This window comes from Anguilla anguilla, chromosome 3, assembly GCF_013347855.1.
Source record: "Anguilla anguilla isolate fAngAng1 chromosome 3, fAngAng1.pri, whole genome shotgun sequence".
NCBI classification, from domain to species: domain Eukaryota; kingdom Metazoa; phylum Chordata; class Actinopteri; order Anguilliformes; family Anguillidae; genus Anguilla; species Anguilla anguilla.
This window is the reverse complement of record NC_049203.1, coordinates 13,965,956-13,987,341: the sequence shown is the minus strand read 5'-3', so window position 1 is coordinate 13,987,341 and position 21,386 is coordinate 13,965,956. Positions and strand designations below refer to the sequence as shown.

At 46.8% G+C, this 21,386-nt stretch overlaps 1 protein-coding gene across 2 annotated transcripts; it reads left to right on the top strand.

The window, feature by feature from the left end:
• Positions 1 to 935: 935 nt before the first annotated feature.
• Positions 936 to 18,426, top strand: LOC118223489 (la-related protein 1-like). 2 transcript variants are annotated; one of them, XM_035410097.1, is made up of 20 exons: positions 936 to 1,370; positions 1,520 to 1,657; positions 6,896 to 6,957; positions 7,124 to 7,189; positions 7,370 to 7,508; positions 8,413 to 8,544; positions 8,797 to 8,949; positions 9,069 to 9,237; positions 9,652 to 9,796; positions 10,033 to 10,207; positions 10,379 to 10,536; positions 10,769 to 11,131; positions 11,466 to 11,589; positions 12,436 to 12,641; positions 12,772 to 12,878; positions 13,283 to 13,440; positions 14,262 to 14,406; positions 14,759 to 14,868; positions 14,953 to 15,080; positions 15,476 to 18,426. In XM_035410097.1, the coding sequence occupies exons 1-20, from the start codon at positions 1,241 to 1,243 to the stop codon at positions 15,629 to 15,631; spliced, it is 2,964 nt and encodes a 987-aa protein (XP_035265988.1). In that variant the 5' UTR covers positions 936 to 1,240; the 3' UTR covers positions 15,632 to 18,426. The 2 variants fall into 2 exon arrangements, with proteins under 2 accessions (XP_035265988.1, XP_035265989.1); XM_035410098.1 differs by lacking the exons at positions 936 to 1,370; positions 1,520 to 1,657 and adding an exon at positions 2,752 to 3,141.
• The last annotated feature ends 2,960 nt before the right edge of the window (positions 18,427 to 21,386 follow it).

Here is a 21,386-nt window from a genome sequence, read left to right as displayed (position 1 = left end):
CTTAATTTCACTCTGATGTCCAAGAGCTGAGCTGCAGGTATTGCGTTGAAAGGTACACTGTGTAGACAGATCACAGGTGTCTGTGATATCCTGTGCAGGAGGAATCAGACTCTTGCTTTTCCTCCTGTACCAATCCGTGGCCACATCATCACGGAATCCTTCAGCCAACTTCAAGGCCAGATATGAGCCTTCTACACTCTATTACCTTACAGCAGCTGTAAGACACATTCCAAGGGAAATGCTGCCATGGCGATGTTCCACCACTAAATCGCAGCATAATCACTGTCTGATAATTCATGTCTAATGTCTGCATAATTTCCGCTATTTTGGATCATGATCAAATCCACAGTGTAGGCCTACATACCATATGCAGTATTCGTAGAGGTAATTTCTTATTTTCAAAAACCGTTTATGTGGTTTTCATAAATGGTACACTGATTAACCTTGTTCTGAAAGCTTATTTTCAACCGGCAAATGCCAACAATGCTGTTTTATTGAATTAAGGGGCAGATATGACGTTTATACAACGGATTAATTCACCTAGCCTGCACACCAGAGATAGCCTACTATTTTTTACAAGCAACGATTCCGTGCCAACTTACGTTTACTGATTTATTTAGTGTGGGACAACGATGTTTAAACTACCGTTGGTTAGCTGTGCATATGTAATTGTAATTATTTGTACATTTGCTAGGGCACTTCTGATTTTGAGTACAGTAAATGCACTATGTCTCAATGCAATAAAGGCGTTACGGCAAGCAACAGCATAGCAAGACGAGCAAGAGACGTGCCACTCATTGAGCACTGTAGTAACTACTCACTAAACGATCTATAGCTGCAGCAGACATGGCTGCAGTACAGCAAAGGCACGTATTCAGTCGTGCGGCCTTGTGTCAGACGCATTCACGCTGCGTGCTCGTCATCTTATACTTACGTGCGCACTCCCGTCCGTCGCGTGGTGAACTTCCATATTGTTGCTGTATGTTGAATTATATTCGATATTTTAAAGGGGTGCTCCTCTGTTTCTTATACCGAGATGTGTTAAATGCAAGTGGAAACTCTCATTTTTATATTGAGGCTAATTTGGTGTAGGTTTTGAGTGAAGAAAGACCAAAAAATCGTTTAATTGCGCAGTGCAACACAGTTCGGGTTCCCAGGCTGAAGGCGAATTTGGGGGTAACGTTGGTCTAGCTATCGCAAACTCGCCCAGCGAGGATTAGACAGAGGAGGGAAAGGGGAAATGGCCACTCAGGTGGACACTCTCTTACCCGGCAATCCTCTAACGAAACCGGAGGAGCATGGACATGCAAGCGGTGAAAATCCTGGAGATGACAGCATGGAGCATGTGGCGAAGCGGACGTCTAATGCAGGTGAGCACACATTTCGGAAACGAGACGAGTCAGAGCAAGCAGGGCTCTCAGTCAAGGAGCAGAGCAAAATAGGCAGGTTATACGGGAGTAACAGTCGGAGACGGTTTAAAAAGAAAGTGATTTTCACGCACCGTCTCCTCATCTCGCAGACACTGACGCCCAAGCGGAGAAAGACGGAAAATGCAGCCAGAAGGACCTGGCCGTGGCACCCCCTCCGAAGGTGAACCCATGGACTAAGAAAAATAATGCTGTGTCCGTGGTCAATGTGAACGGACAACCCAGGCAAGGTGTGTACTCTTTGTTGCTAACGTTGGCCAATGTAATGGGCTGTAACGTCAATAAGCAATATGAGCTATTAGAGTTCTGTATTACTTTTGCTATGCTGATGACTGAGTCTGCTGCCTTGTGGCTTCGAAGAATTTCTAGCTAATTAGCCAGCAGTTTACGTTGTTGGGAGTGGTTCGATGGATAACGCTTGCCAATTTCGGCAATGTCAATGTATAGTAAGCTAGAACAACATTATGCTACGGTTTCACGAATAAACGTTATTTTATTCACATGGCCAATGGCTGTGTAAGGACATACTTTGTTCAAGCAAACGTTCAGTATTTCAGGCCCCAAAAGCTAGCTGGTGCTAACGTTAGCTACATTGGAGATTGAGCGTACTACTGCGAGTTTGCTAAATTGTTATTCTACAGTAATGCTACTTCTCTTAGAAAGTGGTAGACTAGTTGTTTAAAAACACTATCTGGAAACAATTTAATAATTAACTAGCGATAGGAAAGAAACTAGTAATATATATCGTAATGTGAGTAACATTATCGAAATAAGTCGTGACTGGCTGGGCACATTCGTAAACAGTCCAAAGTCATTAGGTACGTTGGCTACTGTGTCGGTGAGTTTGCTTGCTAGCCAACCAAAATGCAGCAGGAGCCTGTTATTCTAATCCCACGTTGTCACTGAATTGGCAGTCGCACTATGCATGATAGTTGCTCCTTTCACGGTTTTAGTGCCTCAAATGAACATTTCCCACGTTCTTTTCGGTGTAATTTGCCAGCCTGTCATGACGATAGCCAGATAGCTAGCTATTGAGGGTGGTTTGTGTTTGACATACGTGCATGTCATTGGCAAATAGCGACAGAAACATGCTAACGCAAGTGTCTGACGTGGTGTAACGTTACTGGTGTAAATTACAAACTTACTGCTACGTTCAATAACACAGAGTTGAACGTAGCCAACGTTAAGACATTTTCATGTAGAATTTTCGTGGAAAACAGCCTACAGGCACACTGAAAATTGCAACCCAGGATGAGTGGCCAGTACATTGTGTTAATCTTTAACGCAACGCTAGCCAGAAAGACAGTTTGTTATGCTTGTGGGTTAGCCAGTTGATAGTGATGTCACGTGTCAGTTCTGCCATGTTCGAACTTGGCCGTGAAAACTCGCCACAGTCAACTTTTAAAAAAAATGTCTATGCGACTTTGGCGATGTCCGCAGAACAGCATTATTTGTATCGACTGCTACACGACGTGTGACACTGAGTGATTTCAAACTAGCTGAGCTTAACCAGCTAGTGACTAAAGCATGCTTTGTTGGGCTAAATTCTTCTTCTCTGTTCTCCAGTAAACAATGTGGAGAGATGCTGGAGAAGGAATTTAGTATGTGGTAGAGAAAATGTGGCTGTTAAAAAGGGCAGGCTTAGTCCGTTTAGAAAAGTTTATATATTTCATTCTGTGGGGGTGGCGTGGAGAGCCTTACTGGAAACAGCCACGTAAGTAATACGGTTTTACTCGTCTTTGATTTAAAAACGGATGTAAACTTTTTTAAATGTCCGTTTTTTACTTGCAGATAGTTACATCTATACACTCGATTAGTCGCTTGGTCAAGTACAGGATTTTTAAAAATGGTTTTAAGAATAATAATTTTGTAGACGTTTCATGTTTGCATAATGAAATTGTTTACTCTTGAGCTGAGATCGTTCAGACGTAGGGTCATCTGGTGTAAGCAGGGTAATTCGGGGGAATGTGAGCAATGTTATGCACATGTGGAATTATAAAGCTTTTATTGTGAGATATTGCGTGCCTTCAGGTCCAGACATCCAGACACTGATGTCCTCACATGATCACAGAATACCTGCAACTGTAGCCCACCCTTAAAATGCATACAGACTGCATACAGTCTCCCTTGTGAAAGAGATTCTGTCTCAATGGGACTCTCCTGGTAAAATAAAGGTTAAATAAAATTTTCAGGGCTAAGAGTGAAAAACAAAAGGTCCTTGCCACAAACTCTGGTGCAATGCTTACTAAATTTCTGTGTTGCCAATTACTCAATATTTCCCATCCAAGATGAGAAGGAAAATGAACTAAATGGAAAGGGAAAGTGTACAAAAGTAGTTCAGCACTCAGTTCGCTAAGGCTTTGCAAACATATGGGCTTTGTGCGGATCCCGGTCTCCTTAGCCAGTGTTTTAACAAAGTGTGTTATTTTCAATATGCACTGGACTCTAATTTTCAATGTTCGCCCTGCCAGTTTTATTCAGGGCCAGGAATAGACACAGCATTTCTCCGTTGTTTTTGTGGACAGATTCAACTAAATGCGTCTGCGCCTTGAAAACGATCACAGCTTCCTTTATTTTGATAGTCTGAACCCCAGATACGTTTTCTGTAGAGTCTGCAAATGGACATTGCAATCTGTGCGATTGGTCAATGTTAGAGTTGACTGCAGGTAGCGATCATGCTGCCAGCTGGATGTTGCGGTGAGCGAGAGTTTCAGTGACACCAGTAGCATTTCTACACAGCTCTATTCCCCCTGCCAGAGGATGTGGGTAACAGGCAGTAGATGACACACCTGCCCATGTTTGATTATGGGATGCTTGAGTGACATGTCAAAGCTTCCGACCACTTCCTGGATGGGGTTGTCTTTTACTGCAAAAGACTGTAGAACACTAGGAATATGATTAATCTGCTGCGTATTATTTATTTATTTTGCATGAATTTTCCAAGGCTGGCAGTTGTGTCTAAATGACTTATAAGTTTATTTATTATGATGTAATAATGATTGCCGTTGTAGCTAACGTGTTTGTGTGTGAGTATGATATTGGCTAAGCGTATGTGTATGCAGTGTTGAGAGTTTCTGTGGTATTTGGCTTGTGGGCTGGGTTCATTGATAAAGTGTCTTAGCTTCCTTAGTAGTCTTCCATAGGGCTTTGAACTGCAGACACATTTTGGCTTGGTTTTCGGCTAGCATATTGTACCGTTCTTTGATTTGGCTATTAATTTGCCAAAGTTGTGTCATGCATTGGAGAAATTAGTGTTTACACGCAGTAATCCCACATCCTCTTAACACCTTAACTGGTTTACTTACCCAGGAGTAGGGGAAGTTGTCTGGGAAACGTACAGATATGTTGAAGCCGTGCTTACGCATTTTCCCCTGTGGCGCTGGTGCTTTTTCTGGTTCCTGAGCGTCATATAAGAGTGTGGTGTCTGTCTGCGGAAGACCCTGTCCTTTAGGAAAGCTTTCAGTCAGCAGCTGAAACAATGGGTAATGAGTGACTTCAGCCCTCATTACCTGCACAGCCTGGAGCTCTGCTGAGCCTCTCTCTGCACTGGCCTGCATCTGCCCAGTCACGCCAAACTAGCACCTGCAGGCCATGCAGCTTCTCGCAAAGCCAAAGATCAAGACAGGGGCGTGTTCCTTCTCTATCTCCATCTTTATGTAAAACCGCGTTATGTTAATGCTGCAATGGGATATCGTTCTGAGAGGCTCATTTTCATAATGTATTTCTGTATTCGGGCCGCAGGAGTGAATATTCAAATAGTCGCACCTCGATCCCCCCAGTTCTGCAAGTAATCTGTCGCTGCAAGAGATCCGCATTCGCTCAAACGTTCAGGCAGGGAGGTCAAAAATAGTGGTGAGAGGATATATTTTATTCCATTTTTGCTTGAATTTCCATTGGCATGCAAAGTCAGTATGTGATCTTATGGAATATCTTTGTAACTAATGGTTCAGCTTCATCTGTAGGTTTTGTACTGCACTAACTAGTCTTTACAGATTATTGTGTGTGAATGTGTGAGTGTGTGTGTGTGTGTCTGTCTGTTGTATCTGTATCTTTTTGTTTCTTCACCAGATTAGATTTCCCCATTTTAGATGCTGTTTTGTGAGACTGGCTTTTTAACCTCAGTGGGTGTTGTGTTTGACTTTGCCTGGTTCCCTAAAAGCAAACATGCACATGATCTGTTGCTTGAATGCCAGAGCAAAACAGTGGCTAAAGTCCTGCAGCACACACCAGGCCTAACCAAACCAGAGCCCAGTCATGTTTAGAGACTGCAAACACCACCTGTTTTCACTGTCTGTTCAGCAGATCTCTGTTGGCTTAACACATTGTCAGATGGCACCCACAGATTAGCACGTTTCATTGCCCCTTTTCCAAACTGCTACATCACCATTTCACAGCAGAAGCTGCAAGGAAGACCTGAGTGATAATTAACAAACGTTGCCAACACTTGCCACGTCCGCCAGCCGGCTATGAGCTCTTATCTGTGTCCTGAATGGCAGGGTCACAGTATGTACCAAATTCATGTGGCAAGACCTCAGGTTCACTTATGAGAAAGACTGTCTGTTTAATTCAGACCGGTGTGGCCGCAATGAGAAATACTTACTGCAGTGACTTCAAAATGTAGTCCTGGAGGGCTGCAGTCTGCAGGTTTTTGTGGTTTCTTTTCAGTCGGGAGACTTGGAAATGTGGTGTTTGGGTGTTTGATCCTGTCAGTAATTTAAGACTTAAGAGTGGCACCAAACCCAAGCAGACACTACAGCTCTATAGACACAGAATTTCAGCTCACTGGCTGTGGCTAATTTGAACTTTTGTGCTTATGCCAGAGACTGTTTGGCAAGTTGAGACCTGTGTCGTGATGGCTAAGTTTGTCTCTAATTCAGCCTGGTATGGTCATGGCTATGACCGCCCAGCCAATTCAAACAAGTGTGGTTATGGCTAAGACTGTCTGGGTGACTTAAACTGTTGTGCTTACAGAAAGTCTTCCTTATTTTCACAGCACTAACATCTTATGACAATATAGAATTATTCCACTTGCGTTATATTTACTGTCTCGGTCAATTAGGTGTTGTCCGCCGATGGGCCGTTCTGTTTGAGAGTGATGTTTCAGTGATCTTTAGCGGAGATAGCCACAGAGGTTTTCTGAGAAACCGTGTGCAGACTTCTGACCTCCAAAATGCTGAGTAAGAGTAGGAAATGCTAGTGTTACGCACAGCGAAGTCGTGCAATGCTCTTGATTTGTTAGAATAAACCGAGGGGGAGGTAGCTAATTACAGCCCAGTGTCTGTGAGAACACCGAATGAGTAATGTGCATGCTGTACTCTGAGCCTGCCCTTTGGGAAGAGTCTGCTTCTGCTCGGAGGTGCTGGTTGTGATGTCAGAGGTTAAGGCCTGTGAATGGGAGTTTGGTGGTGTTGCTGGATGGTTCTAGATTGAGAGCGATGCTCCAACACTTTCTCGTGTTTTAATCACAGAAGCATCTCCACCAGCCAGGGTGGTGCGAGCTGGAGCCCCACGACCAAAGAGAGGTGGGAAGGTAAGTGATCCCTACACAAACCCCTCATCTGTGGTAACCAACCATATTCCTGGAGATCTATCATCTGAAAGGTTTTCATTTCAACCATAATTTGATACACCAGACTCTAATAATTAGCAGGCCAACGAGATCTTCTGAATTTTGTCCTCCACCCCTCCTCTCTCAGGTTGGAGATTTTGCTGATACCAACAGCTGGCCTACCCCAGGAGAAATTGCATCTAAAGACATGCAGGTAAGCCGTACTGCTGATAAATATTGGAACAGTGAAGCTGCTGTGTGTTCAAGCCCCTCAGGTGGTCCAGTAATGCCACTGACGGGTCAATGCCATGTAAGAGTGTGTTCATAGAAGGGTGGAGCTTATTGTCTACTGGTGTTTTTTTATTTATATTTATGCTTGTGTTGGAACCTCCAGGCCCCCAGAAAAGCCATCAGCAAGAAAGAGGAAAATAAAGCTGGAGAGAGAGAAGAGGAGGAGAGCAAGGAGAACCTGGAGGAGACCATGGAGGAGAGGAGCAGAGACGACGGCCCTCACAAAGCGCAGAGGAGGAGAGGCGAGTCCCCCGCACCACATCACCTGAAATCCCACCGTGCAGCAGGTTAGACAGGTTAATGAAGGCTAGCCTAGCGCTGCAGGCAGACCACACCAGCCTGGGGCCAGAAGCGTACATTACCTGAAGGTCCGCAGGCTTCACCACAGAGCCACTGCCTGAAGTTCTGGAACATAAGACAGAAGAAGTGTGGATGTGTCAACTCTTTTCCCCTTTTACTTTTTTTCATCTTATCACTCATCTCCATTTCTCTGTCTCTTTCCTGCTCCCCCCTCTCTCTTCAGATTGAAGGATTCAGAGGATTGAAATGGGCGTGACAGGGGTGTTGGACAATCATTTTAGAAACCCCTCGCCCTGTTTCCCTTTCTTGTATTCTTCTGTCTCCCTCTCTCCCTCTCCCTGCTCCTTTCTCCTCTCCCTTTCTCCCATTCCCACTCCCCACCCCTCCTCCTGCTCCCCATCCCTCTCTCTCTCCCTCTCTCTGCCTCTCTATCCCTCTCCCTACTCCTCTCTCCCTCTCCTTGCTCCTCTTTCCCTCTCCCTCCTTCCCTCCTGCAGTGCTCAGATAAGGGCCACGTCAGTTTTTGAGGTCATTTCCCATGTTGACTTTCTGGTGAGGCACTGACCCCTGCAGGAAAGCACCAGCACCGCATCACACAAACTAAAGGGAATACTTACTAACAAGACTTTAAACCGGCCTTATGTGGTCTTGGGAGAAGCAGATCTAACAGGATGTGGTCTTGATTTGAGCTAGAATATGCTGCGATGGCACGGGCTGGCATAGATCCAGGAAGATAGCAGTTGGATGTCATTGTAGAGCAGTCATTAAAAGGATTGCTGTGGACATTGTGTTTGAAAGTACAGGAGAATAGAGGTGCTGACTCACGAGTGTCCCATTGTGTTGCAGGTAACAAACACAAGTGGGTTCCCCTGGTGATCGAGGTTGCCTCGGAGGGGCCCCGCGAACGCTCCGCCTCCCGGAACAACGCCCGGCAGAACGAGCCTGCCAAGACTCCCACCCCCAGGAACGACCTCAGCGGTGAGTGCACGGCTCTTTGTGTCTACACCCTGCTTTGTCTCCTTCTCTTCTGTACAGGCTGATCTGAGATCAGTACAGAGGGTTTCTCTGTACAGGCTAATCTGAGATAAGTACAGAGGATCTCTCTCTGTACAGGCTGACCTGAGATCAGTAGAGAAGATTGCTCTGTACAGGCTGATCTGAGATCAGTGGAGAAGATCGCTGTGTACTGGCTGACCTGAGATCAGTACTGAGGCTCTCTCTGTGTTGCAGACTGGCACAGCGGGAAATATGAGCGGGAGTGGAGGGATGACCAGGATGAGGTGTCGAGTGTGAAGAGCGAGGGCTCCCCCTTCCGCGGTGGATACAGGGGGCGTGGCCGGGGAAGAGGACGAGGCAGGGGGCGGGGCAGGGGCGGAGGCAGAGGTACCTGTCCCGTACTATTACAGCCACCTTGCAGTGACATTTTCACCTTTATCCTATGCTATTCGATGCAGTAATGGTGAGGTAAGCATTGTGTATAATCACGGTCTTTGTGGCTTTAGGACACTACGAGCACCAATATGTGTACAAGCCCTATGAAGGGAAGGAGGGAACATACAGCCAAAAGTTCAACAACAGCAGCAGCATGACATACTACTACGATCACATGAGCAACAGTGAGCTGTACACCGTGGACCAGGGCCTGCTGAAGGACTACATCAAGCGGCAAATGTGAGTCCACTTCCTGTGTCCAAGGTCATCGGGAAGCCTGCAGAATGTAACTGCCTTTCCAAATGAATTTCACAGTCAGTCTCAATATCCTGCATTGTACTGAATGACAGGATATCCCCATTCTTTTGACATCACTGCAGTAGGTTCTCTTGTTTTTTTTATTGCCCTCTGTGGCAATTTCAGTTTCCAGTTTCTGCAGCAAGTCTTGATTCAGTTGCAGGGGATAATATTTATCTCAGCAGGGAGCACTGATCTCCTTCTTTGTAGCGAGAACTACGTCAGTGTTCTCTCTCTGCAGTGTTTATTGTTTAAGTTTTCTCTGCGATGTGTACCGGTTCAGATTTGTCCCTACCTTGAGGACTATTTCAGATGTCTCCTTGCGTTGAGTAACGTTTCAGATTTGTCTCCCTACAGCGAGTACTATTTCAGCGTGGGGAATCTGGAGAGAGACTTCTTCTTGCGGCGGAAGATGGACGCAGAGGGCTTCCTGCCCCTCACCCTCATCGCCGGATTCCACCGAGTGCAGGCGCTCACCACCGACCTCAGCCTCATCCTGGAGGTCAGCCACGCCCACTTTCTTATTACAGCTGGTATTATTTCTCTCAACGTTTTCCCTTAACCAAGTCTGTCTTACAGAACATGGCTTCTTCAAATCAGTGTGGATGTTTGTCTCTTAATTTGGTTGAATTGTCGGCGTGTCTCCTGGTCAACAGGGCTATTTCTGTACAGGCCCAGAGCAGCTTTAGGAACAGAACTGAACAGAACTCTAAAGGCTGAGTCCTTTTTCACCTGCAGGCTCTGAAGGACAGCAAGGTGGTGGAGTGTGTTAACCTGAAGGTCAGGGCTAAGGAGGAGCCAGAGAAGTGGCCCCTCCCTGGCCTCTCTGTGTCCGGCCACACCCACACCGACTTCTCCCGGCTCATAGACTGCCCCGAATTCATCCCCCGTCAAGCCTGCCAAGAACAGACAGGTGACCGCTCACTCATTCACTCTCTTACACACACACACACACACACACACACACACACATACAGACTCACGCACACAGATGACCACTCACAAATATTACAGATTAGTGAGTGTTGAGAGCTGTGTTGAGCTGTAATATTCAGGCGGTGAGTAACATGCTGCTCTGTAACAGTGGTTCCAGTGGACTTCTCTCCTGAGCTGCGCCAGAGTGAGGACCTGGGGTCCCTGAAGGCTACGCCCAAAGGGCTGTCTGCCAGCCTGCCTGACCTGGACTCGGACTCCTGGATCGAGGTGAAGAAGAGGCCACGCCCATCACCTGCCAGACCAAAGGTAATGTTCACTTGCTGCTTCATGCGATAATGCTCCTTAAGACCACACATGTGACACCTGCCTCCCCTGTATTTGGTCTGTGGCTCTGCCACTACTCTCATATATTGATAATAGCCCCACCCCTTCCTCATATACTTATGTTAGCCCCACCCCTCTGCCTACATATGCATAATTAGCCTGCCCCTCCCAAATGTATATCCCCCTTATTGACGGTTGCTCCCCTAATGTACAGAAGCCAGAGGAGGCCCGGTCACACCCTGGCCCTTCCCCTGGGGCGGAGCCAGAGGCTGAGGAGCTGGACTTCCTCTTCGATGAAGAGATGGAGCCACAGATGGACGGCCGGAGAAACACCTTCACCGACTGGTCGGACGAGGACTCGGACGGCGAGATCGACGACCACGACGTAAACAAGATCCTCATCGTGACCCAGACGCCGCCCTACCTGCGCAAGCACCCCGGCGGGGACCGCACCGGCAACCACACCTCCCGCTCCAAGCTCACCGCCGAGCTGTCCAAGGTCATCAACGACGGGCTGTACTACTACGAGCAGGACCTGTGGGAAGACAGCAACGAGCCCGAGTACACCACCATCAAGGTGAGCCCCGTTGCCTCGGCAGCTAGTCACAAATCACCCTTTTACAGATCGTTCTTTGAAACTACAGCCGAGATTAAATGTAGTCCAGAGAATCGCCCTGTGAAACTGTGTTGGTGTAAATTAGCAACATAATCTCCCTTTTAAACTGTAGAACACGTGCTCCTAAGTTGAAAAATTCAGGAACACACTAATGCATCTCAGTTAGTATATGTTACTTTTCCAGTTAGCGCACATCAGTTTTCAGGAGCAAATGCTCCTAAAATGGGAGCACTGTAGAGCCCTGAATTGTTCCTGCAGAACCACCTGTTCCCACACCTTTCTGTCTCGTCTGCAGCAGGAAGTTGAGAACTTCAAGAAGGTGCATCTGATAAGCCGGGAGCAGTTTGACTGCCTGGCCCCCGAAGCGCCGGTTGACCCCCATCAAGAAGTTCCCCCCGGACCCCCACGTCCCAGTCAGAGTAAGTTTGGACTACCCTTCAGTCTGCATACTGCACATTATTGCATTATCATGCACATAATGAGAAGTGGATTCTGGATCTGATCTGGTCATAGGATCTGAGTGGATTCCTTACTGAAGGCCAGTGGATCTGACTGGATTCCTTACTGAGAAGCAGTTGATCTGAATGTATTTGTTACTGAAAGGCAATGGATCCAAGTGGATTCTTTACTGAAAGGCAGTGGATCTGAGTGGATTCCTTGCTGAAAGGCAGTGGATCTGAGTTGATTACTTGCTGAAAGGCCGTTGGTCTGAGTGGATTCCGTACAGAGGAACAGTGGATCTGTGTGGATTCCTGGCTGAAGGGCAGTGGATCTGAGTGGATCCTTGCTGAAGGGCAGTGGATTTGAGTGGATTCTGTTCTGAAAGCCAGTGGATCTGACTGGATTCCTTACTGAGAAACAGTTGATCTGAATGTATTTGTTACTGAAAGGCAGTGGATCCAAGCGGATTCCTTACTGAAAGGAAGTGGATCTGAGTGGATTCCTTGCTGAAGAGCAGTGGATCTGAGCAGATTCCTTACTGAAAGGCAGTGGATCTGAGTGGATTCCTTGCTGAAGGGCAGTGGATCTGAGTGGATTCCATTCTGAAGGCCAGTGGATCTGACTGGATTCCATACTGAGAAGCAGTTGATCTGAATGTATTTGTTACTGAAAGGCAGTGGATCCAAGCGGATTCCTTACTGAAAGGATGTGGATCTGAGCAGATTCCTTACTGAAAGGGAGTGGATCTGAGTGGATTCCTTGTTGAAGAGCAGTGGATTTGAGTGGATCCTATTCTCTTTATGGCATGTCCTCTGTCTTCTCAGTCCCCACAGACGATTTGGCAAACAAACTGTTTGGAGCCCCAGAACCATCGACAATCGCCCGCTCCCTACCGACGACGGTGCCCGAGTCCCCCGTCCACCGCAGCACCCGCACACCCCGAACGCCCCGCACCCCACGGCTAAAGGACCCCACACAGACGCCCCGCTTCTACCCTGTGGTGAAGGAGGGGCGGCCTGTCGATGCCAAGGTAACCCAGGCCATATGTGTCCGTGTTCGCGTGTGCGTGGGGGTGTGTGTGCGTGTGCGTATGTGCCTGTGTGTGAGTGTGTGCCTGTGTGTGTGTATGTGCGTGTGTGTAACGGATTTGTGTGTCTCAGACTCCGCTGAAGAGGAAGACGCGCCACAGTGCTAACCCCCCCATGGAGAGCCATGTGGGCTGGGTGATGGACTCCCGCGAGCATCGGCCCCGAACCACGTCTGTCAGGTACACCATTGCATCTGTAAACCACACTCAAAGTACATTTACTCCGGCACACTTGTAAACCAGTGTTACAAACCATGAATTTTGTGGAGAGTCGCCAGTTTCAGGTTGTCACGTCACAAATCTTAAATTTCATGGAATGTAAAGCAGTCGTCAGGGGAAAAGAATGCTGAATTTAAAACGTAACACATTCAGCTGTCCACCACGGTTTACTGAACATCAGACATGACATCCAACGCTACACTCTTACTCCACCTGCACACCTGTGCACCTGTACACTCCACTCTCACCATACCTGCACACCTGTAAATCACACATTTACTACACCTGCTTACCAATACAGTACAGCTGCACACTTTGTGTCTGCCAAGTTTAGTTTTTTATGGCTCACTCTGTTTCCTCTGTAGCTCCAATGCCAGCCCTTCTGAGGGCACCCCAGCCCTGGGAAACTATGGGTGCACGCCGCAGTCCCTCCCCAAATTCCAGCACCCGTCCCACGAGCTGCTGAAGGAGAACGGCTTCACCCAGCATGTGTACCACAAGTACCGCCGACGCTGTTTGAACGGTACGCCAAAGCATTTTATACACAGCCGCCAAACCTGCGTGTGGGTCCCCATGAGGGCTCATAGCCTGTGTGTGGGTCCCCATGAGGGCTCATAGCCTGTGTGTGGGTCCCCATGAGGGCTCATAGCCTGTGTGTGGTTCCCCATGAGGGCTGAGTCTGTCTTCTGGTCCCCATGAGGGCTCATACTCTGTGTGCTGGTCCCCATGAGGGCTCATAGCCTGTGTGTGGGTCCCCATGAGGGCTGAGCCTGTGTGTGGGTCCCCATGAGGGCTCATAGCCTGTGTGTGGGTCCCCATGAGGGCTCATAGCCTGTGTGTGGGTCCCCATGAGGGCTCATAGCCTGTGTGTGGGTCCCCATGAGGGCTGAGCCTGTGTGTGGGTCCCCATGAGGGCTCATAGCCTGTGTGTGGGTCCCCATGAGGGCTCATAGCCTGTGTGTGGGTCCCCATGAGGGTTGATAGCCTGACTGCTGGTCCCCATGAGGGCTGAGCCTGTGTGCTGGTCCCCATGAGGGCTCATAGCCTGTGTGTGGGTCCCCATGAGGGCTCATAGCCTGTCTGCTGGTCCCCATGAGGGCTGAGCCTGTGTGTGGGTCCCCATGAGGGCTGAGCCTGTGTGCTGGTCCCCATGAGGGCTCATAGCCTGTGTGTGGGTCCCCATGAGGGCTCATAGCCTGTGTGTGGGTCCCCATGAGGGTTGATAGCCTGACTGCTGGTCCCCATGAGGGCTGATAGCCTGTGTGCTGTTCCCCATGAGGGTTGATAGCCTGACTGCTGGTCCCCTTGAGAGCTGAAGGCTAGTTTCTCTCTCCCTCCTCACAGAGCGCAAGCGCCTTGGCATCGGCCAGTCTCAGGAGATGAACACGCTTTTCCGCTTCTGGTCCTTCTTCCTGCGCGACCACTTCAACCGGAAGATGTACGAGGAGTTCAGACAGCTGGCCGTGGAGGATGGGAGAGAGGGGTACAGGTGAGCCCACGCCGTGCTGTCAGTCAGACTGTGCTGTCTAAAACTGTGCCTCATCTGTGCTTTACACTCACGATCAGTCAGTGACCCTAATATCGCACTACAACTGTTGAGACAGTAACCCATACTGGACTTAAGATGGCGTGCTGTGTGGACTGATTAGTACACTTGGGTGATTGATTAGTGTACTGTCTGGATTAATTTGCATATTGTGCAGATTAGTATGTGATCCAGACTCAGTTATATTTACACAGTGGTGATATATTAGCATATTATATGGATTGCTTAATGCACAGTGGGGATTGATCAATATACTGTACATATTTGTATCGTCCTCCTGTTCTCGGTGTTCCAGGTACGGGCTAGAGTGTCTGTTTAGGTATTTCAGCTACGGACTGGAGAGGAAGTTTAGACCCGACGTATTCACAGACTTCCAGGAGGAAACCATGAAGGATTATGAAGCTGGTGAGGTTTCTGCAGCTCGACCAAAGATATTTAATGTGCTTCTTGAGCTGTCTCTCTGAACCCGTTTCCCTGTCGCTTCTGTAGGCCAGCTGTACGGCCTTGAGAAGTTTTGGGCATTCCTGAAATACTCCAAGACGAAAAACATGGAAATCAACTCCAAATTGCAGGAATATCTGAGCAAATTCAAACGATTGGAGGATTTCCGAGTGGATGTGAGTATTGCTGCGTGGCGGTCGTGTGATTGACATTCTTTCCACACCTCTAGTCAAAAACAGAAACCGAAGACCAGTAATGTTCAGTGGCAGCACTGCAGCACTTTCTGTTGTGTAGAAGTTACTGTGACTGTCCCAGACCAGTCACTATGATCATTTTTGTATTTATGAGAGTGCAATAAATATTTTTATTTAAAAAAAACTGGTGTCCCCAAGAATCATAAGAAAACCAACCATGATCTCAATTCTAAGCGAGAACATTGTGATTCTCGTTTTATACAGGATACAGCCACGCCTACGATGTTGCTGCTTCCAGATCTGGGGGCAGTCTCAGTTCTATTGAAATACCTCATGATGGCCGTTTCTCAAGTGCGTCTGTCTGTCTGTCCTTACAGCTGCCGATGGAGGATGGGGGCCGCCGCCGCCACCCCCCTTACCCCGTCGGCCAATCGGATGCCGGCTCCGTCCACCCCGCGCAGGGCGCCCCCAAAGAGGACCGCAAATCCACGACTCACAGAGGCGCAGCATCCGATCGCAAACCCCAGCAGTGACCTGCCTCCTTCGCTTATCGCCACGGGCTCCACAGTGCTGATGCTAACATAGACATGCCTGGTGCTAACGAGGACCTCTCCAGAGCGCACACACACACACACACACACACACACACACACATACACATACACACACACACACACATACACACACGCCCCAGGGCTAATGAGGACCTCCCCAGGCCACATACATCCCAGCGCTAAGGAGGACCTGTCCACTGCACACATCCCAGCGCTAAGGAGGACCTGTCCACTGCACACATCCCAGTGCTAATGAGGACCTGTCCACTGCACACATCCCAGTGCTAATGAGGACCTGTCCACTGCACACATCCCAGTGCTAATGAGGACCTGTCCACTGCACGCATCCCAGTGCTAATGAGGACCTGTCCACTGCACACATCCCAGTGCTAATGAGGACCTGTCTACTGCACACATCCCAGCGCTAAGGAGGACCTGTCCACTGCACACATCCCAGTGCTAATGAGGACCTGTCCACTGCACACATCCCAGTGCTAATGAGGACCTGTCCAATACACACATCCCAGTGCTAATGAGGACCTGTCCACTGCACACATCCCAGTGCTAATGAGGACCTGTCTACTGCACACATCCCAGTGCTAATGATGACCTGTCCAATACACACATCCCAGTGCTAATGATGACCTGCCCAGGCCACACACATCCCAGTGGTAAGGTTGGCATGGCCACAGCACGCACGTCCTCATGCTAACGAGGGCCTGTCCTAACAGCACGCGTCTCTGTGCTAATGCTAACATGGGCCTGACCCGACCAACACATCCCCAGCGCTAATGTGGACCTGTCCGGACCTTTCACCGCTTAAAGCCTCAGGATTGAGAATCAAGGTTCTTCCTATTAAAGACTTTTAAAATAAGGAATATATACATGCTTTTTTTTAATAGTTTATTTTTAAACATTTCCCAGTGGAGACGCCCACAGGTGCGGATGGATGGGGACCTGTGTTTTGTGCTTGGTTTTCCTTTACTTTTCGGGTTTCTCTTTCACGTTTTTGGAGGGTGTGGGGAAGGTCCCCATCCCGCACCATCATGCTGGCCAGAGGACAGGGAGCTACCTCCCCTGCAACATTTCATGGACTCTTGGGCTGAACCTTTACTGGATTGGTTGGGAACAGAGAACTCAAAACTCACCCTGGGACCCTATCTTGCCTTACAGTCAGCCTGGCTCTTCTATGCTACCATCCCCCGATGCTAAAAACCTGCAGCCCCCCGCCACCCGCCCCCCCCAATACTTTTCCTCCCCTAACTACAACCTCTCATATCCCAGTGAGCCCCCATACCCTCCCACCCCTAACTACAGCTTCTCGTACCCCAGTGAACCCCCATACTCTCGCACCCCTAACTACAACCTCTCATATCCGAGTGAACCCCCATACTCTCCCACCCTTAACCTCAGCCTCTTGTACCCCAGTGAACCCCCATACCCTACCACCCCTAACTACAGCCTCTCATACCCCAGTGAACCCCCATACTCTCCCACCCCTAACTACACCCTCTCATATCCCAGTGAACCCCCATACTCTGAGCTGAATACTTGAGAAAGGATTATTTCACAGATGACCTTCTGCTGCTGGTGCTTTGGGCAAATCCATGGGGCCTCCCGGCATCACCCCCACCCCCATCCCCCCATCTTACATCTGCTTACCATTTAAAATCATATTGGGATAATTACTTGGATTTATGGGCAAAACAAAATCTTTGCCTTTTTGTATATATGTGTTTTATTCTCTTTTTTTAAAGAAATGGTGTCATGTAATCTTTTAATGCTTTTAGGTTTCTTTTTGTGGAGTTCTAAATTCTTTTTCTGCTAATGAAATGTGCTGATGTGCTAAGCGTTGCATATGCAAGTTGAAGTGGGCAAAGTTCTGACCATCAAAGGGAAACTGAAATTAGAAGTCTGCACAAAGCTGGTTTTTTTTAATTTTTTAAAAAGCCCATCTGTTTACAAAAGTGTTTGCTGACATCGTGTCCATCCAGCAATAGCTGGAGTCAGATATGAGGACTTCTGTGAACTCCTGCCACACACACACACACACGCACACAAACACTTGGTCATGCAAACAAGCACAGGCTTCCAAAAGCACACACAGACCCACTTGCACCAAGGAGCCACCCTGCTTCCTTTCAGCGTGTCCAGCCTCAAAATGTGTTGTGTCTGTTGGTGTTCCTGTAAAAGCACTCATGGCAGAAACAAAAACTTGTGTTATTGGTTCCATTTTTGGTCTCGAGTGCTTTTTACCATCAAGGTTGAATATATCCATGCTGAAAGAGAAAAGCTTGAGCAGAATAGTATTTCAGTAAACAATACCCTGGGTAACACTAAGGAGCAGCGCAATCACAAAGTGATTCATCTCAAATCTTTTACTTGGAATTCCAAACCTCCCCATTGGCCCATAATCCTCTATGGCAGTAGTTAGGGGCGTGGCCTATGGAGGAAAGTAGCAGTGTTTTTTTTTCTGTTGGGCTGCGGGAGCCACAAGTGGCAGAAAGCCATAATTAATAATCCAGCATAGTGTCTATATTTCATCACCATAAAAGAAAATCCAAGGCGTAAAAAAATTAATTAAATTTAAAGAACGTAATCTATTGGACAAATGTAAAATACTTGAATGAGATCCTGTGTTTAAAAAAAAAACAAAAAACATTTATTATTCATATCTGCTTTGTAGGCTGATGTGATTGGCTGTTGGTGTTATTTGTAATTTAGTAATTATGCTTTTCCTTAAATAAAACTCACCAAAAAAACCTTAAATACAATTGTAAGGCTTCTGTCTCTTTTTTTTGTTTTTTGTTTTAAACATTTGTCATTGTGGCTATTTGATTGATGAAAATGTCATCAGCCTAGCTTTGCTTTTGTTTGTTGTTTTTTGTATTTTTTACTTTGGTTACCAAACTTCTGCCACTTTCACTTCCAGAACTTGAAATTCCATTTATAAAGTTCTATTATTTCAAAATGTATCTGCTCATTTTCATTAGAAAATTGTTAGAGTATTGTTGTTAATTGTTTTAACCAAACACACATTTCCGGCACGTTTGTGTGATGCAAATCGTGTTTTGTGGCCTTTCTTTTATGGCCCATCTACACATGATGGTCATTTTTCTCAGGGCTAAGTAAGTGCCTTCAATTCACCACATGGTGTCGCTGTTTGCCCTTGGCCATGCTAAATCCTGTGTGCAGAGCCTTTAGTTTGCCACTAGATGTTGTGGTTTTGTTAAGTATGTTAGTACCTCTTTACTCTGCGTTATGAAGCGCAGGTAGATTTGACATTGCCAGGAAGCAGACTTGTTTTTTCCTGAATTGGAACCCTTCAGTTATTGCACACTATTGTATTATGAGGTGAACATTGCTATATTGAATGTAAATTACTATATACATTCAATAATGTAGTGTGCATTATATTTTGTGCACCTGCTGAAAAAATCCTTTTTTAGTACTTGAAACATGTTGATTTTCTTATTGTATTGTTCTTCTATTTTCTTCCAAAAACACTTTTTTTAAAGCGTGAGTGTATATGTGCCTCACGCAGGGGTCTGGGGATCCAGCATCCTCAGGCTTCCAGTTTTCTGTGAGAAGTACAGTTTCTTTAGTGTGTGTGTGTGTGTGTGTGTGTGTATGTGTATGGTGAGATCATCAGAGGAAGCACAAACTTGAGCTGTTGAACTCCTTGTTTGCGGGTGACACGACTATCATTTGTATACGCGGTACGACTGCTCCCCCTCCGTTTTTTGTAATTTGCCAATGTGCACGTAACAGGTTAAATAAAAAGCAAAATAAATATGCTTTTAGGGACAGGTGTGGAAGAGAGAGAGAGAGAGACATGGGTGTGGGACAGAGACCGGCAGTATCATGTGGGTGGTCGGTGTGGGACAGAAGGGAAGGAGTTCAGGTGCCGAAGTCACTGTAATCAATGGCTTCCCCCTGACAGGCTTTTCCTTTGCTTTGAGTCTGCAAACACCAGCGTCTTGCCGGAGAATGCCCTTCACAAAGCACCGAGCTCAAAGGCTGCTCACACAATGAGAGGGCCTAGGGGAGACTTAAAGCTGTCAGTCAGGTGAGGGTTCCCTCATTGGCTGGAAATGTCAGTGGGGCTGGTGACTTGCACTCAAGGTTTAACTGAAGGATTATCAGTGCGACTCGGTTTTGTCCCCTGTAGGGGACATGAGTCTCTCGTAATTGCAAGAACCATGTATGTTGCTTTGCTGAAACCAACAATATTTTTGGAAAAAAATTTTACTGCAACATCGAACATCCACTTGTACTGTGTTTATTTATTTACTTACTTATTTATTATTTTTAAAAATTTATTTTATTAAGTCTCAGGAAGATTTGCCTCAGAAGTGGATTTTAAGGCATTACTGTGTGTATTGGGGGTGTAACCATGAAGTTTACTAAGGATGCCTATTTGCTGATGCATAAGTGAAAAGCCGCTCTTCCTGTGGGCCACAAAGGCAGCTGAAATGTCTTGAAGTGCGCTCCTGTCTGTTGTAGGGACATTATTGTCTTTGTTGGCACAGACAATTTCTCTCAGAGAGTGAAGTCACAAGTCCAGACAGAGTGGGGGCCCTGAGGGCACAAACACACCTGACTGCGTACCTGTAACTGTACCTTTTCTGAGAACTGAATTCACAGCAACACACTCACACATGTACCTGTGCATGACCTATACAAGCTCTGCACAAATACAAGCTGTTCTGTTACACACACAACAACAACAACAACAACAACAACAACAACAACAACAACAACAACAACAACAACAACAACAACAACAACAACAACAACAACAACAACAACAACAACAACAACAACAACAACAACAACAACAACAACAACAACAACAACAACAACAACAACAACAACAACAACAACAACAACAACAACAACAACAACGCACACACAAACTCATGCAATTGCATACGCAGACATTCTTATATTCACACACTTTTTCAACTCAGCGGAATTATTTGAACGGTGTTTTTTACAAACGCACTGCCGTAAAGGCACTTTAAAGGGAAACAGTGTTTTCAAGCTGTGTTTGTTTTTATCTGAGGTACGACCGGCGGTACTTATGGTGTGCATGCATGTGTGTGCATGATGATAGGCTTTTGGGCCAACAGACTCACCGATAAGTGGGTCCCACAGGGGTTTACGCTATTTACATTGCAATTATTGGCACAGCGCAAGTGTGAGTGTTGGAACTTGATTCTTGTCAGTGAGTTCAATGGAAATGACTACATAAACCAATGACTATGTAAGACATCTTGTGATTAAAGAGGGACTTTTCCACTTAAAATTCTATTTCCTTAAGTATTTTGAAGCTTCCTATGTGCCGAACACCTGGCATTTGTTTTAGGTTATAAATAAATCATTTTGTTTGAACGTGCGCAACGAGGAGAAAGGGTGTATGGCCTCTCTCAAAGAGCCAAGGAGCTGTGAGACAGCTATGGCTTTAAAAGCCTTTATCAGCAAGTTCAGCTAGAGTAAAAACCAGGAAGCCTCTGGCACTCTAGGATTAGGATTGCCTACCCCTGTTCTAGACAGTAGGGGAAATGAAGAACCCACATCTATGGAATGGCCTGCTCTTGTCATCAGACATTGCCATGTTCTTATCTTCTAGTGAGCTGTCCATGGTGCTGATGAAAAGGGTCTTTTTTTTAACCAAGCATCTCTTGTTGCAATTTTATTGATCAAATCATATAGTTAAATTTAATCATAA